This window comes from Sebastes umbrosus, chromosome 19, assembly GCF_015220745.1.
Source record: "Sebastes umbrosus isolate fSebUmb1 chromosome 19, fSebUmb1.pri, whole genome shotgun sequence".
NCBI classification, from domain to species: domain Eukaryota; kingdom Metazoa; phylum Chordata; class Actinopteri; order Perciformes; family Sebastidae; genus Sebastes; species Sebastes umbrosus.
Window position 1 is genome coordinate 17,879,934 of NC_051287.1, and position 17,991 is coordinate 17,897,924.

A 17,991-nucleotide genomic window follows, 5' to 3' on the forward strand; every position below is an offset into this window, starting at 1 on the left:
GAGCTTTTTACACTGACAATGAATGTCAGTGTGACAGCTTGCAGGATATTAAGTAGTTTCCACTGATCTGATTACATTTTCTCGTGCAAATCTTTTAGAGGAATTATGCAAATAGCTTTGTTTGTTTCTGAAGACTTGATTAAACATATGAAACATTCAGTGAGTCAACAGACTAAATGGAGCGACAACAGAATATCGACATTACTGATTAGTGTCTCCAGACTCTGGCTGAGTACATGTGCTTATTTCATAAATTGTTATATTGTCCAAGATCATGAGAAGAAAGTAAAAATCTGCTATGTATCAAATTCCCTTTAAATGTATATGAGCTGTGTTAACTTGTTATGGTATAGTCCTTATGTACTGTAAGTACAAGTTGTGTAGAGCATAAAACGAAAATGTTGAGTAAGTTAGTATTCAGGTAGATGAAACGGAACCAGTGAGCGATGCACATCTTGACATTTTTGATTTGTAATTTCTATGAGGCTTGAACGCGGCCCTCTATATCGACATGAGACAACGAAACCGAGCAGTGCACAGGCAATGGAGGTAGCAGCACATCACTAAATCACAGGACCAGTAACTACATGGCCTCTCCTTCAGAAAGAAAAAAAAACAAAAACATGAAAGGTGCAAAAACATGAATGCATCACACACTGCCTCACACACACACACAGGCACACAAAACATGTCTTTTTACCAATCAAAAACACCCACCTTTGTGCAATAGGAAGACAGACACAAAATTTTGTCTTGAACTAGGCGTTTCATGACAGTTTGACAGCGAGGACGACAAACATCTCTTATTTTAATTTTCAAAAATTGACAAAGCACAAGCGACCCGTCATGAAACAAAAAAAAACAACAACCTGGTGTGAAATCAACCGCTCATATTGTTTTCATAAAGGCCACTGAGACAGCCGAGCGTCTCTGACGTTAATGCCCTGTTGCCAATCTGCTATTCTTTTCTTTCATCACAGAAAAACTCCACTCTGATGAAATCACAGGTACAAGTGGAAATGTTTCTTTTCTTCCCACGTATGCTACCGCCCCTCTATGATATTGCACTGAATAAAGCCTTTGTGTTAGCAGCCAGCATTACTTCACAGAATGCCTTGATAACAGTGTAGTCTGTTTGAGATTTTTCTTAGAGGAGTATGGTCTCTGTTTCCTTGTAGTGACATCAATACTCCACAAAAAAAAATGTTTTTTTTCTTTTTTGCTGAGGAAAAAAAGAAACTTAGATGTAACCAGATGCTTTGTTTTCACAGCTACCCTGCTTGGAACAAATGATTTTCTTTGACTAATGATAAAGAAAAAGAGAAAATATACATGTCATGAAAATCCTAGTTTGTTTTTTTTTCTTTTTAAGTCATCCGTTGATTTAAAATACATCACAGTAATATGTTTTTGTGTCTGCAGGTGGCCTCTCTCTCTTGATTTTGGCACTGCACTGTACATAATTTACTTGATTTGTATCCATCACCGCACATGAATAATTGTATTATATTAAAATAGGCTCACGCAGTTCCAGGAGTCAAAGCTCACATCCTCTCTGTCATTGTGTTGTTGGATCAGAGTTGATTGTATGGATGCAATATACAGAGCCCAAGCATGTGCACGTATTGTACATGTATGCCTTTTTTTTTTCTTCTTTTATTTCACGGGGGAGAGTCTCTTCAGGAGCTTCTTCCCCTTGGAAAGTAGTCCTTTCTTCTTCTTGTTCGCCAGATCTTGGTCCCGAGGGTCCCGGGGCTCCAGCGGGAGGTGGGGGCCCCTCGTAGGGCTGAGGGGCCTCATGGTGCCTGGGAGGAGGGGCCGGACAATCGGGGACGGCGCTCGGACGACGGGCGTGGCGTCGTTGTCGACCGCGTCGGTGGTTTCTGTGGTCACCTGGGGAGAGAGGCGATGGGGGGGAAGGTGTGGAGGCATGGGGCAGCGGATTACAAGAGAAGCAACACTTTCACACCGCAGACTAGGAATATATCTGTCTGTCTGTCTGTCTGTCTGTCCATCTGGCTGAGTTCTTCATCAAACTCTACTCTCAATGCAGAAGGCAGTGTGGTAAAAAATTCCAAAACTGCATTGCTTGTTTTGTATAATAAGCTGTGTCAGCTGATTAGACTGTCGTCAGGCCATTAAATAGACGTTATCAGTCACTATAAGCCTCATAGATGTGGGTCAGTAGGGGCCTACTACACCCACTGGTAGGTTTTATCATCTATTCACATGGCAGATCACCGAAAGAAGGCATAAAGGAACACAACAGCGACATCTAATTAACTAACTAATTATGTCAGGAGCAGAAGCGGAAGTGAGGCGCTGAAGTATAGACAGCCTGAAACTCCATGTGCGTTCCACTACCGTACTATTTAGTATGATAGAAAAATATTTAAAATGTCCCAATACATGGCATGTCAAATGCAGTATCAAGCCTGCATGCTTTTCTGGCTATTCTGACCCACAATCCTCTGCACAGCAAATATGTGAGCAAGAGGGTCAAAGTTCAAGGCGCAATGTTATGATGAAGTAGTATGTCCCAATTGTATGCATACTGCATGCAACAGTGCGTACTAAAAGTAAAAAGTAAAAAGTATGCGATTTGGAACGTAGCCTCCATCTCGGGTGGAGGTCGGGGACGATTGATTTATGGGAAACCAACAATGTTGTCTTCAAGTTTCACTTTCACTTTTGAAACAGTTCTTTTAAGCCACGATGTTTTTCACTAAACTTAAGTGGTTTTGTTGCCTAAACTGTTTTTGCTTTTGCTCAAAATGTGACGTTTCATTCAGTTTTACAAGTTTTGCTTCCACTTGTACAACATGGTAGGTGTAGTAGGCCCCTGATGACCCACATCTATGGTGCTTATAGCAACTGATAACACACATTTTATGACCTGATAACAGTTGACTTGTGTTTTGAGTTTTCTAAAACCTCTACACAGCTGAGGTGGATTCACTGAACACATAATGAACAAATGACCCACTGACTCAACGATGTCTTACTTGCTTTTTGTTGCTTGATTGTACTTGGTGAGAGACACAACTGATGGCTGCTGTAACTGCTGCAATTTCCCTTTGGGATTAATAAAGTTATCTGTCTATCTATCTACAGTATCTATCTATCATAGTTTCATAATTAAATGAATTAGTGAAATTAAATTCACACACACACACTGAGGAGGAAGCCATCAACTGTTGAGCACGACATCAGCACACCACAGAGCCGCAGAAGTCCACCATCAGTAGGCCATGAGGGAACATACAGTACAGTCATATACAGTACAACACCCAGGGACACAACTGTAGATACCAGGCTTCTCATCTAATGCAGCAGCGGGATGCACAGCGATGCCTTTGTAGTCATCATCAGTAAGATGATAAGTTTATAGTTTTGATATCATGGAATTTCAGATTTAAAGAGTCTAGATTTCTCTGGTCCAAATTGTCAGTGATGTATCATTAATATACCGCCTTTGATGCTATTCAGTATTGTGAGGCCAAAATTATGAACATTTCAAACATTTCGGTAAACCAAGATCTGATACGTCACCGTGGGGAAAAAAAGAGCATGACAGACACACTTGACAAGTTCTTCCATAATGTAAAGTGGCATTTAAAAGCCTCTGCCGTGACCACAGGCTGTGTGCATTAGAGCCGTGAGTTTGGTATCTCAAGTTGCCGACTTACTGTACAAGGCAGACAGAGCCATTTATGGTGTGAAATGAACAATCTTCTTCTGTTTGTTTGTTTTGTTTTGCCAAGCGGGTGAGGAAAAACAAAAAAGAAATCAGATGTGGCAGCATAGTCACCGTCGCTAAAAGAAACCCACACCACTATGAAAACTGAAAAACAACAACAACAACAACAGCAACACCACCACAGTGAACACAGAGCGCAAAAAAAGATTGTTTTTAATATCCAATTTTTTTCCTTTTATTGTTCCATTGTAACAATACAGTATGGATGTTATCGGTGCTGCGATTATTTTTTTGTCTCTGGAGCTCGGAGCAAACACGGCGTATCCACTGTCAACAGGGCTGAAAAATAGATTTGATGTGTGCGTAATATACATAAAGAAACAAAGCCTCTGTAAGGAAATACAGCAGTCGAGCCAAGAAAGTTATTATAAAATGTATCAAGTATGAAAAAGGCATGCTTTTCTCTCTTTTTTATCTTCTCTCAAATGATTTCAGTGTCATTGGGTAGCCATTGTAATGTGTTAATAAAGCACTTATTATTATACACAATAACCACAATTTGATTTTTGTGTTTCAGTGCAAAGAGGTACCAAATTATCTTGTGTAAGGAATGAGTTTTCAAGTCCTCCTTAACCAGTGCTACATGCATAAATCACCCGCAGAGCTCCCACAGTCTATCCTCTCTCTGTCCATGTCAGGCTTTGCTTCTTCCTTTCTCTGAGACTCAGAAAGGTGTTAACACTGGATTTTTTTTTTGTCCCCTGTTCCAAAGGGCGAGGAAGGGAAGCGGGAAAGGGGAGGGGGGTTGTAAGTTTGTATAGAGTCACCACTGTCACCACATGGACAAACACACACAATGAACAGCACACAGACGGCAAGTGGAGGAAGCGAGAGACGGAAATCAAGAGAGAGAGGACGGAGGATGGATGAACACAGGGCCTAGCGCTGAGAGCGGCGATGATGGTGTACCCGTTTGCCCTCCGAGACGGCGGCGGAGTTGGCGGGGGGCCGGCTGGCAGGCTCTTCCTGGGGGTAGTGGGACGGGGTATCGGTCAGATACACCTCCACGTCATCAGGCACTTCTTCCAGGAAGTTAGAGGGAACCAGACCGCGGTGGCCGTTGATCTCACCCTGTCGACGGGAACGAGGAGAGGAGACAAGTGGCTGAGCATGATGCATGTCATACTGTATACACAACATGTCATATAGATGCACTGTTTAGGCTTTAATTGTTCTTCTAAGGTTTATTCAACTTCTTCAACTTCTTCAACTATTTCTTCCGTACGTTTTTTGCTGTTTAGCTAGTCCTGCATACTTTTAGCTACAGAAACCGTTCAACTATCAAAATATTCAGCTCTTTAAGGACATTAGTGCTATGACTTATCTTGTTTCAACTATTTACACTTTTTAAAATATTAAGCTTTTTCCACATTTTTTTTACAATGTAACTCAATGGAGAAAATCTTCAAATCCTCTTAAACCTACTCCACTTTGAAATGCTACTGCTTCCACATACTTTCAGCTACAGACTTCATTTAAACTTTAAACGGGTTACAAGTCTTTGAACTATCAAGCTATGATTCAGCTTTTTGATAACTTTTACAGTTTTTCATTTATCGCAGTTTACGTTTTATGAAATTTTCAGACCATTTCAGATTTTATAATGGGATATAATTTAATACAGGAACTGCATTTTCTAGTTTCTCTTAATCCCCTCAGGGTTGAATCGGGTCATCATCAACTTTATCTTTTTGTTCTTCAAAATCAGCATGTGGAACTAATTTACACTGCCACTCCCTGGACCTTTTTTTTTATCATTTTATTCATGTCTCTGTTTAATTTGCAGATTCATCATCCTTCCCAACCTTCTGATGTTAAATTAAAGTTAATGTTTGACACCAACCACCCTGCCTTTAATCAATCAATGTGCAAAAGTCTGAAATCGACAGTTAATACATTGCTGTTGAAAGGATAGTTTGGGTGACATAGTCCATAGTCGGTGTATTACCTACGGTAAATGACAGTCAGCGCGACCCCGGTTTGGAAAAACAGACAGGAGGTACTGCACGGAAGCAAAACAATGTACTGCTGTGGACGGGGCAGGCAGCAAAATGTATTTTAGACACCTAAAAGAAAGGCCCACCTAAAAAAAATCAGTGTGAGTGTACGCTATATTTTGAATATTTTTCTGACAGGGAACTGAAGCCATTCTATCCATCTATGCTCTCGCCAAAGCCACCAGACTCCATTGAAAAGAAGTGTAATTTTACCTCGCAGAACACGGTTAGCTTGCTTGTGGTATTGTGTGACTTTGGTGAATCTGAACTAACCAAAGTCACACAATAACACAAGCAAACTAATAGATCAGGCAACTCCCGTGTTCTGGGAGGTAAAATTACTGTTTTTTTCAAGGGAGTCTGGTTGCTTCGGCGACAGCACAGATAACGGCGTAAGTTCCCCGTCGGAAACATAGACTGTATATCTGTCTCACAGCAAGGTAACGCGGCAAAAATATTCTAAATATAGCGTACACTGATATTGATTTTTTAGGCGTTCTTTTAGGTGGCTAAAATATGTTTTGTTGTTGCCCCCATCCACAGCAGTATGTTGCTTTGCTTCCATGCTGGTACTCCTGTCTGTTTCTCCAGACTGGGGGCACATCAACCATCATCTACTGGAGGTAATACACTGGCTATGGATAAGTACCTCATACAACCCCACTTCAAAAAAATCTGAATTATCCCTTTAATACCCAGGAAAGACCTGTATATTAAATGTTCCACATTGAGGGCTAATTCGCTTACTTTCTGAAAGTTTCATGAGAATATTGATACCACTCTAAAGTCTGTATGAAATGTTGATTAGAAAAGCAAACATGGCCAAGTGGCACTCACATAATAGAATCCGTCTTCATCAATATCTCCAAACACTGCCATGATGTCACCAGCACAGAAGGTCAGCTCAGCCTATCAGGAGACAGACACACAGGAAGGGATATGCAGGGAATGCGATCCAAGTCTACTATGCCTTAATCTGTTATGCCTTTATTTGTTTATGCGTGGTTATATATCTGATACAGCACTTCCTTGGATCTGTAAATATGTGTGTGTGTCCTTAGTGATACCTCGACATCAACATTAGGGGAGCTCTCTCGGGGGTCGTAGTCGTACAGAGCCACCATCCTCCTCGAGGCCTGATCTCGACGCTGGCCTCTTCTGTTCTGCTCTGGAAATAAATAATGGATGGTATTTTTAACAGAAAGTATTTCATCTCACGTTTTCTTTCGCAATCAAACTTTTCAACCCCACTGTTCTATAAACTGGTACAGATCTTGACTTGTTCATGAGAGTGAGTATGCCTGCGTAATACCTATTCTGTCCACAGGGGTGCTGAGTGGCAGGAAGCCCTGTTTGATGAGCTGGTCCATGGTCTCCTCGTCCTCCGCTCTGATCTCTGACACCATGTTGCAGGGGATCAGCCCCATCCTGCCTCTCACTTCTCCTCTGTAAAACCCATCTGTGTCTTTATCACCGTACACCTGTTGAACAAGAGCGGAAAAGAGTGACATTTAGAGCTCCCAAAACACTTCTTCTGTTATGATGACTGGATAGATAGATAGATAGATAGATAGATAGATAGATAGATGGATAGATGGATAGATGGACAGATGGATAGATGGATAGATGGATAGATGGATAGATAGATAGATAGTAACTTTATTGATCCCGAGGGAAATTCAAGTTTCCAGCATCACAGTTCCATAGTGCAAACATGTTAGTAAAGAGGAGATGAAGAAAACTGTTAAAACTGAATATAGTTCAGGGTAACAACTGAGATACAGGACTATTAAAAATGTGAATATGGTGCAAAAAGTGATATAGTGCTGGATAATAAAATATAGGAGATATACAGTAGAGACCAGGGGATTAAGAAATGTCAAATATGGAATATAATGCGGGATGAGAATTGAGAATTGAGGTAGAGTTTTTAAAAAAAATTGACTAAAATTTAAAGAATGAGGTCCCTCGTGAAAAAATTCAACAGATGACTGCAGTACAGTCATGCCAGTTATTTTCATGTTTTTTTCAGATATGCTCTAGTTTAAAGGGGACCTATTATGCTTTTGTGCTTTTTCCCTTTCCTTTAGTGTGCTTTTTGTAGTGTAGTTTTTGTGCATGTAAAAAGGTCTGCAAAGTTACAAAGCCCAACGTCCACACCAAAGGGCGTTACCAAACGTCTTGCTTGAAGTCTTTTCTTCTGTAACGTGGTGACGTCACCAATTAACACATTTGTGTTTCAGACAGAGGGTGGAAAGAGGTGCTGCAGCACAGCCGGTATGAGAAAAGTAAAGCATTTTTTGAACGTTACAGCATGTAAACATGCTCTAGTAGAAACCCCAAATAGTAAAAAGTATGCCACCTGAAAATTTGCATAATAGGTCCTCTTTAAGAAGAGGGCTTTTACAAAATACATCTTATTTTCAGATGAACATGGTTCATTTTAAAGATCCATTCCAGAACAATTTGTAAATGTTATCATTTTTTATGACTATGGTGCACCACTGACCCATATTGTCAGTTGCTACAAGTGTACAAATGTGATTTTTTTTTTGTTTTATTGTAAAAAAAAAAAAGAGTTTGAAGACTGATCAAAGATTTAAGACTGCAGAGAAACAATTTTACTGACAGCTAGTCTATATATCTTGAAAAACAAACAATAATGAAGTCAGCATGAGAGAACTGTATTAAACTGAACATATTTTCTGCAGCTACTGCACACTAAAATAACCAATTTATGACACTAAATATTTCAGGAATATAGTGTTTGTCCATGGCCAAAATGCAGCAAACAACTGTCCTATAGTTTGGATTCACCTTAAAGATAAATAAATGCACAGAGGAAGACAGCGGTACATCAATGTATCTGAATTGTAAATTCCCACCCTAATGATCTGCCCCTCTTTGAAGGGCAGCTCCTCGTCAGCTGCATCCGGGTTGGGGGACATGGACAGAGGATCGTAGTCGAAGAGGGCCACAAAGATCCGGAAGGATTCCTCAGGCTCCGACTCGTCGTAGTACGTTGGAGAGCGGCGATCCCGATCCCGATCCCTGTAGCCATCTTAAAACACATCGAAGACAAACAAATTCCATCATCCTATCACTAGAGAGAACGACCAATAAATGTGGTCCAGGAACTTTGGAGGAGACTTTGTTTCTTCGTAGAAATATTTCATATTTGCAAACATAGATTTTATGTTTGTCTTCTGTAAAATATGAGCCTGTATTTGTGGTGTTTGGTCACAAATGACTCGGCAACAAAACTTTAAAATCAGCCTATTGCTGCATATAATATATACCACTTCTATGATGAGCAGGTTTACATATTGATGTGTCTTAGCCATGCTTCAATCAAAGGAAATCAATGAGAGGATTTTTGTTTTTGTTTGTCTTAATACATCTTATTGATTTGCTGTATTGCATTGACAGATTTGATTTTCCTGTCTAGCCATAATTGTGCCTGTCAGCATGCAGGAAGAAATCTGTGGTCAGTCAACTATTCAAATCATGCACACAGAAACGCACACACACACATTACATGTATTTGTACACATATTTGAATATGCAGTGAGACACAAATGAGGAGCAAACAAACAAACCATGGTGCAATAATACGCAGACAGAATGGGATTCATGGACATGACACAACACCAAAACACACACAGGACTCTGACATGCATGCTACAAGAAGCCTAAATAAAACAAAATGCACCTAAAGATAAAGATACAACGCTATATGTCTATTTTTTTCACTTAATAAATTAAACAATTCTGAGATTTAAAGCAAAATCCCAAACTTCTCACACGTTGTCAACCCTTGTAGCAACTAGGTTCAGGGCAGCTAGAGATGGCAGAGATGTTGTGGGAGTCATTTATTTGAATTTGGCATTTGCAATATTTGGAAAATGCACTAGCTAGCAAAGTGTGATACTATTGGGCCAAAGCTTTATGTTGATGTGAAATGCATTGCTCCCCGGGTGAGCATACGCCAACCCACAGAAGGTTTGGTAATTGTATTTATGTGGTACTAGCAAAGAAATGTAAGGGACAACTGTAGGGCTGGATATCGTTTAAAACAATTCCAATACCAGTACCCTGAATGTGATACCGACACCAATAGAGTACTTCATTCAATACCCATCATGTGAATGGAAGCTGTTCGTTCTCTCCGCTCCCCAGCTCAAAGCTTGCTCCAAAAAAGAAACAAGCTGTGGCGTATTGTAATTAGGACTAACGAATGTTGTTTTTTTTAACATTTAAAGCTTCTATTGAGGTTTTTTCGGATTAAGCTTTGAATGTCTGTCGGCATCTTTTATGACCCTAAAAAAAATAACCCACGAACAAAATTCGCAATTTGAATAAAGCGATTCATCGGATTAAATGAGACAGTCTTTTTTTTTATTAAATCAACATACTTTAAAGAATATAACTTGTCTAGTTATAGTCTAGTTTCGTTTGATTGCTGCTGAACCGCTCCGTTAATACAGGTGCGTTTTTTTGTGTGCAGCGATTGGGTTTTTCTTGACTGCAGTAAAGATGTTGTTTTTGAAAGGCTAAATGCCAACAAATATGGATTGCAGTGGAATATTTAGTTTGATAAAAAACATGTTGTGAGTTATTGGAAATGTTTGGATCACACAAGTCTGAAACAATCCTATCCAGCCTCCATGCACAATACACATACATTCTGGGTTGGGCTCGCTCGGGCATGCTTCCAACTCATGGTGTGAGTGGTAGTGAAATTGGAGCGGGATGGAGAGGGATATAAGGCGACGCTCCAACTTTTTAAGAAATCCGCTCTGTGCTCCATCCAAAATCCTTCCGCTCACGCTCCCCCCCTCCCACGCGCTCCACTCTGCTCTGAAAATAGTAATTTTTTTCTAGATCTGGGCACAAAAAAGGATTTATTTCATGTATCGTTTGACTGAAGAAGTTTCGATCCTACTTGGTACGGGGTTATTTCGTAGTACCGATACTCGGCCCTGGACAACTGCATTCCCAACAGCTGATACTTCCAACTCAAAAAACTCAAACGTCTAAAGAAAAACAAGAAAGCAGTGGATGTGTAGTCATTATTTAATGTCTACTACTAATATTTCTTCAGAATCTCATGCATGAATGTTCTGATTAAAAGTGTAGTAGGTGTGGTTGTACCACAAAGGGAAGGGGTTTAGCAGGCATCTGGAGTTCAGTGCAGTGAGTGAGGCATTCTCTGAGCAGTCAATCAATCATTTATCATCTGCAACTGTGGAAACGTTCATCCCGGACCCCAGGTATGGCTTGCCAGTGGGTCCGCCATTTCAGTGCAGTGTGGTCATGCTGTTCAACTGTAAGCATAATAATAACTATTATTATTTGAGACAGAGAAACAGGCACTTGCAAAGTGTCCACGGCTACTTCTTGCTGTTTTTGCCAGTTGCCGTTGGCATTTTTTGTTGCCATGCTGTGCTGGTGGTAGAAACAGGACTGCAGGCACATACCATGGGGAGACCTGGTGCCGCCCATGTGCCTGCGGGAAGACATCGTCCTGTTCCGAGCTACTCTGCCATAGTAAACATCCTCGTTGACGGGGTTTCCCTCACTGTTATTCTCAGAGGTTACCTCTACAGGAAACACCAATTAGAGGGTGACGGGGGTTACAATGCAAACGCTCAACATTCCCCTCCCAAAACGTATTAGCTAAAGATTTGTGTTGCCACCTTCTTATTGCTTAGAAGACACAAGATAAAAACAAATACACACAGGAAAGCAACAATGAAAAAATCCCAAACGATTCGACTGTTATCAGGCCATTAAATGTGCATTAAAGGTTGCTATAAGCACCACAGATGTGGGTCATCAGACGCCTACTACGTTGTAAAAGTGAAAGCGAAACTTAAAAGCAACACCTTCTAACGTGTAAAACTGAATGAAATGTTACGTTTTGAACACAAACAAAACAGCTTCTTTAGGTTTAGGCAACAAAAGTTAAGTAAGTTTAGGGAAAAACTTTGTGTTCTGGTTAGGGCTGTCAAAGTTAAGGTGATAATAACTCGTTACAGCAAATACATTTTAACCGCACTAATTTCTTGAACACATTCGCACAACTTGCAGTTTTTACGTTGTATCAGGCTCAGTTTTAATGCTAGAGTGAAGATGCTATCATATGAAACTAGAAAAACCTAAGGAATCCATCGGTACCAACCATGTCATACTAGCTTGTCGTGAAGGAGGCTAAATAACGCTCCAAACTTGGGCTAAATTTTGGAGAGGAAAAAATAGCATGGCCATTTTCAAAGGGGTTCCTTGACCTGTGACCTCAAGATATGTGAATGAAAATGGGTTCTATGGGTACCCACGAGTCTCCCCTTTACAGACATGCCCACTTTATGATAATCACATGCAGTTTGGGGCAAGTCATAGTCAAGTCAGCACACTGACACACTGACAGCTGTTGTTGCCTGTTGGGCTGCAGTTTGCCATGTTATGATTTGAGGATATTTTCTATGCTAAATGCAGTCGAGTGAGGGTTTCTGGACAATATTTGGTATTTTTTTGTGTTATTAATTGATTTCCAATAATAAATATATACATATATTTGCATAAAGCAAGCATATTTGCCCACTCCCATGTTGATGAGAATATTGAATACCTGACAAATCTCTCTTTAAGGTACATTTTGAACAGATAAAAAATGTGTGATTAATCGCAATTAAGGTTGAAAACCCTGTGTTTTGTGTCTCATCCATCACCCCCAACATCCACCTCACATGGAGTTTCACATTCTCAATACTACAGCACCTTTCTTCCGCTTCTGCTCCTGTCATAATTACAGCGATCGCTAAAGGGCACTGTCGTGTTCTTTTGTACCTTCTATCGTTGGAATAGATGATAAAACTACTAGTGGCTGTAGTAGGCCCCTATTGACCCACATCTATGGTGCTTATAGCGACTGATGACACCTATTTAATAGCCTGATAACAGTCTAATCGGCTGAAATCCCCTACTATGGCAAAACTGTTGTGATTGTCAGATTTTAAATCAGAGTAGATTAGCGCATCAGCGTGTGTAGTGCAACTGTGTTTAAGAAAAGTGTCAGCTTTTTGCATCATAATAATCTCTGCAAGATGTTCAGGTAGTGAAGGGCATGAGCATGGTTCATAGACACAGAGGTGATCACAGAGAAGCTCATGATGGTTTTAACAGAGCAACAAACACTTCAGTTGTATGGCACAGAAAACATAAAAAAGCCCTACTGCTCTCTCTCTTTAACCCCCCCGCCCATACTGACCAATGGAAGGGACCATTAGAGGTCGTCTCTGAGGCTGGGGGCCACCGTGATGAATTCTTCTCCCGGTCTCTCGGTCGTGACGGCCTCCAGCGGGAGTATTGGTCTGAAACGCACATAAGCACAGAAAACATTCGCAAACATGAAACATTCACGAGCTGCTCACAGACACACGACTCGCAAAACAGTGTGTGAAAAATAAAACGCACGTCGACATACTCGTACAAATTGTATGTAAACGAAATCATGCAGCACTCACAGGCAGGCACACTGAAACACAGACGCATAGACGCACACTCAGACACACACAAGCCCACGGGAAATTTCAACATTCCAAAATTAAGCAAATACTGATAACATACTACTGAATTAAATATGTTAAAAAAAAAAAAAAAAGATATCGGGAAGCACTGTCTACCGTATGTTACAGTGTAGTCTCCCTTCGCAGCGCTAAACTGTTCAGTCTCTCCCTGTGTCTCTCTCCAAGGTGCTGTACACATTCACACCCAGTCTATCTTCGTTTCTCGCCATGGAGCTGAAACATTCAAACCCGGTTTCTCTCGCTCTGTTTCTCTACATGGTGCCTAAACGTTAAAGGTGCAACGTTATCTCCGATCCTACTAATAGCCAATGCACCACCGGCTGCTACTACCTACCTAGTGTAACCTCATCACACAGCTAAATAGAGAAGATTTCAGCTTAGATTTAGAGGGAAAATGTTAGCAATATAGAAAATATTGGTCCAGACTGGATAAGCAAACATTGAAGATGTTGCTCCAGAACTGTTTCTCTTCACTGATATGTTGATATCATAGACTGTATATAAAGATGGACGACATGACAGCTCCCCAAAAGTGAAGCCGAAATATCTCGATCGCCCCCTGGTGGCTGGCTGCAGTATAAGTCCCGCCCCCTCCATGTTAGTGGATGGGACATGGGCCAAACTAAAAAAGTCAAAGTACACGTCAAATACCTTTTTCCCAAAGATGGTTTCTGTCATTTTAGGTAGTTCTTTTAACGCTGATGTATGTTCAAGTGTTCATTTTTTTGATAAGTTTGGTTTTAATTAGTTATTTGATGCTATAAAAACGGGGTGAGACGTCATGTTTGACAGCTGTGATTGACAGCTGCTCTGAGTGAAGTAGTCATGGAGGCTTGGGGATTGTATGAGAGGAGAGATGTATCTTTAAAGATACAGTGTGTAAGATTTGGTAACATCTAGTGGTGTGGTTGCAATCTGCAACCACAGTGAAGAGGACCCACTCCCTATGTAGATATGAAGGGCTCATTCTAAGGTAACGAAAACACAGAGATTCTTAGTTTCAGGTGATTATACACTAATGAAAACATAGTTATGAATATCATATTCCATTTCTGATAATAGATGAAGGAAATGTTACACACTGTTCCTTTAACTCTCCTTAACCATCAAGAGTCTGTGTAATTATAATATGTGTCTATTTGATCATAATTATGGTTAGTTGTTGTGTCTTTCCAGCCAAACAGCTACCGTAGCAGCTAGATGTGTCACGTGTGTGGGCGGGACCTCGATACCGCCGCTCCAGTCCCCCGATCACTAGTGCGCAGACTCTGGCTCCAAATGACGTCAAAATCTCAAGATGGCAGTTCCCGTATCCGGGATATTTTGGCTTCACTTTTGTACAGTTGGAGGAAGTGGAGAGGCGTCGTCCATCTATATATACAGTCTATGATTGATGTGCTACCTTAAAGTATTAGTCTGTCTCTCTCGGTTTCTCTCCATGGTGCTGAAACCCATTTTTTTTTTCCACTCTATTTTTCTATAAATTTGAATTAAACTCAGCACACACGCTAACAACACTTATTAAATGCAAGTCAAGGCATCAGTCTCAATTGAAGTATCTGTGCCCGTGCAGTTCACTAAATAATAATAATAATAATAAATTTGGGTGGTTATGACTCTTGGGTTTAGAATAAGTGCAAAGAACTGCACCTTGGGTGTGTTGTGCGAGTTGCGTCGACGTCCCTCTTCCAGCTGCATCTCAGAGTACAGCTCCTCCTCATCCTCTTCCATGATGTCAGACAGGTCAGAGCCCCGGCTGCTTTCGCTGTGATACTCTTCATTGTGACTATAGTGAGGCTTTTGGCAGTCGCACACACACAAACACAAACACACAGACGCAGTTGTTTAAGTCCACATACATACATACATACACACATGCACACACACCAAACACACATGGATGGGCAAACACACGCCATGTGAACACACACAGAGACACGGGCAAAAGGAGTGTACGCATGCAACCACCCAGAACATGCATGCACACACACGTCCAAACATACACACACACGTAGAGAGGTTGTCCATTGAAAACACACATTGGGACCAAATAAGGGTAAAAGATTCGTCACTTATCATGTCGTTCTTACCGGCCTCCCGAGCTCAGAGCCTCTGAGGAACTCGTCAACTGAGGGTCCTCTCCGACGGCCGCGCGCAAAGCCTTCCTCATCTTCCTCTTCCTCATCGGAGTGATGCTGGTGAAATGAACGACCCTGCTCTTCGTATCTGACCGGCCTCCTGTCCCCCTGAAAACATGCATGAACACAATAAATAGATGGTTGTATACCCTTAATTTCCAGGCCCTTCATTTACAGGTGTTTTAAATTCAAATTAAAGGTCCCTTATCGTGCTTATTTTCAGGTTCATACTTGTATTTTGTGTTTCTACCAAAACATGTTTACATGCTGTTATGTTAAAAAAAAAACTTTACTTTCCTTATACTGTCTGCCTGAATATGTCTGTATTTACCTTCTGTCTGAAACACTCCGTTTTAGTGCATTTCAATGGAATTGTAACGAAATTGTGTTGCTGGGCAACAGTTTGGGTCCATGTTTCCTTCCTGTCAGCTGATGTCATTCACATACACTGCATTTGGAAATAAACTAGGACACATTTAGAATGTTTGTTTACATTTAAAATTGTGTAATGGTCTATATTGTAGATTTGTGACATCACAAATGGACAGAAATCGTGACGGCTTGTTTTAAAGGCACAGTTTCTGAATATGGGCTGTGTGTGATTTTCTCTGTGTTTCGATACTTTCACAGTATTTATATAGCACTTAAACCAAGGCATGAAAATCTCACTTTTTACAATATAGGACCTTTAAGTTTATTATTATGCGGCGAGTTTCTTTTTTGACTGAATAATTCAATTTGTGTGATTGCATTTTCATTTTCATCAGACCTTGCCACTTTCTGCCGCCACCCTCTGCGCTGCTTCTCGGGCGATGGCTTTGGCCACGGTGTCCGGGATGAGCGTGCCTCGAGGCTGAGGAAGGATCCTCTGTGGGGAAGGGGAGCGTGGATTGGGAGGGGGCGGGGCCTCCAGCATGTGGCCTTGCATGGACACGGGAGGCTGGGCGGAGGGAGAGCGCGTGGGGTCCCAGCCGGGCTGGCCGGGCGGAAAAGCTCCCCCGTGGTGGGCCGCGTGCTCTTTGGCATCCAGGTCTCTGGCACAATCTGGTCTCTGAGGTATAGGGTGGTGATGGGGGTGGGGGAGCAGAGGCAGTTGGTGCTGGGGCCTGGGGCCTTGGTGGGGAGGTCGAGGCTGAAGGTGTAAGGGCTGGGGGTGAGGATGTGGGGGTCGGAGCTGGGGTTGTTGCGGGGGTCCGCCCGGGTGGGGGAGTCTGGGGTGGGGTTGAGGGTGAAGAGGGTGGGGTTGAGGGTGAGGAGGGTGGGGCAGGAGCGGGAGCGGTTGTCCGTGCGCCTGGGGCGGAGCGGGGAGCTGGAGCTGGGGCGGGGCGTGAGGAAGGTGAGGGGATTGGAGGTGGGGTTGAGCGTGGGGGTGCGGAGGGGGGCCTGCGTGGGGGTGCATTGGCGGCGGCGGCAGGGGGATTGCAGGTAGAGGCACGAGGAGGTTGTTTGGAATGACGGCGACTTGGGAGTCCTGGGATTCTCCCTGTACTGACAGCGTCCTGACGATGACTTCCCTGGCCTCCAGGCACTGAATCCTTGTCAGCTCGACAGTCACATAGTCTGCCATTGGGAACAACACCTCAGCTATCTGGATGTAAAAAAGAGAAAATAAAATGGTCAACAGAAGCTGCATAATCATTTTTAACAACTGAAACTTTCCCTTTTGTGTCACTCCAGGACTCCAAGACGAACATATAAAAAATGGTCAGTGTTCTCTTTGTTCCCTCGCAATTTATCAATTTTTCTATAAGTAATGTGAAGCACATAAGAAGGCAAAAAACATTGCACTGTGTTGATTTACTCTGGCCATCACCAGAGGGAGTGAGAGACCTTTCCGAGATGTTCACAGCTCCCAGATTGAGTGGCTTGCACTGAACATGAATCACAAGTAGGTGGCACTACTGTGTGCGCTGAGGGACACTGATGACATAATGTACAACTCAACAACAGAGGCTATTACCACCTCATCTGTGATGTATGTTCTCATGTTTCAGCTGGATTAAATATGATTAAACAACTGTATCTTTGTACTGCATGTAGGCGTTTGAAATATGGATCCCATATGCTTGCTACCAGCCCCTCGGTGCTATGCATGATACTGTACAAAGCCACTTGTTTTTTTCCTCTAATCATGAGCGATGCCTTTAACCCAAGATGAACTCCTCGCCATTACTCACCACACCCTTTTAACAAAAGATATAGTCTTGGTTTGTAACACTTGCTAGCTCACCCTCTGTCCTTTAGTGCAGACCGCGTAGCCAACCACATTTGCCCCGTTAGATGTGCCCGTGGGAGAGAGGACGGGGGGCTTCCAGCGGACCTGGAGGACCCCTGGAGCCTGCCCGCACAGCACCTGTACATCAAGGGGGGGCTGGGGAGGGCCTGGGGAGGTGAGAGAACAGATTAACAGATTAAAAGTGGTTACTGTTTTAATATCACCAATATATAAACAAGAGGAAAAGGGTGTGAAGCATTCATTAAATGCACAAATTGGCACACACAAACAT

At 42.0% G+C, this 17,991-nt stretch overlaps 1 protein-coding gene across 9 annotated transcripts in view; it reads right to left on the minus strand.

Moving 5' to 3' along the window:
• Positions 1–543: 543 nt before the first annotated feature.
• The window catches only part of si:ch73-287m6.1 (RIMS-binding protein 2), an 85,740-nt gene continuing 68,292 nt past the window's right edge, over positions 544–17,991 (minus strand). For 4 of the 9 annotated variants that reach the window (XM_037752946.1, XM_037752944.1, XM_037752945.1 and 1 more), the window contains 12 exons: positions 17,715–17,866; positions 16,254–17,072; positions 15,437–15,592; positions 14,997–15,143; positions 13,028–13,130; positions 11,238–11,360; positions 8,643–8,818; positions 7,070–7,238; positions 6,825–6,925; positions 6,595–6,666; positions 4,670–4,831; positions 544–1,893 (listed from right to left, as the gene is read on the minus strand). In XM_037752946.1, the coding sequence (XP_037608874.1) occupies positions 1,657–1,893; positions 4,670–4,831; positions 6,595–6,666; positions 6,825–6,925; positions 7,070–7,238; positions 8,643–8,818; positions 11,238–11,360; positions 13,028–13,130; positions 14,997–15,143; positions 15,437–15,592; positions 16,254–17,072; positions 17,715–17,866 (2,417 nt within the window). In that variant the 3' untranslated portion in view covers positions 544–1,656. Of the gene's footprint in view, positions 1,894–4,669; positions 4,832–6,594; positions 6,667–6,824; positions 6,926–7,069; positions 7,239–8,642; positions 8,819–10,815; positions 11,085–11,237; positions 11,361–13,027; positions 13,131–14,996; positions 15,144–15,436; positions 15,593–16,253; positions 17,073–17,714; positions 17,867–17,991 lie in introns of those variants that run through there. The other 5 variants (XM_037752947.1, XM_037752949.1, XM_037752948.1 and 2 more) reach the window with 4 other exon arrangements.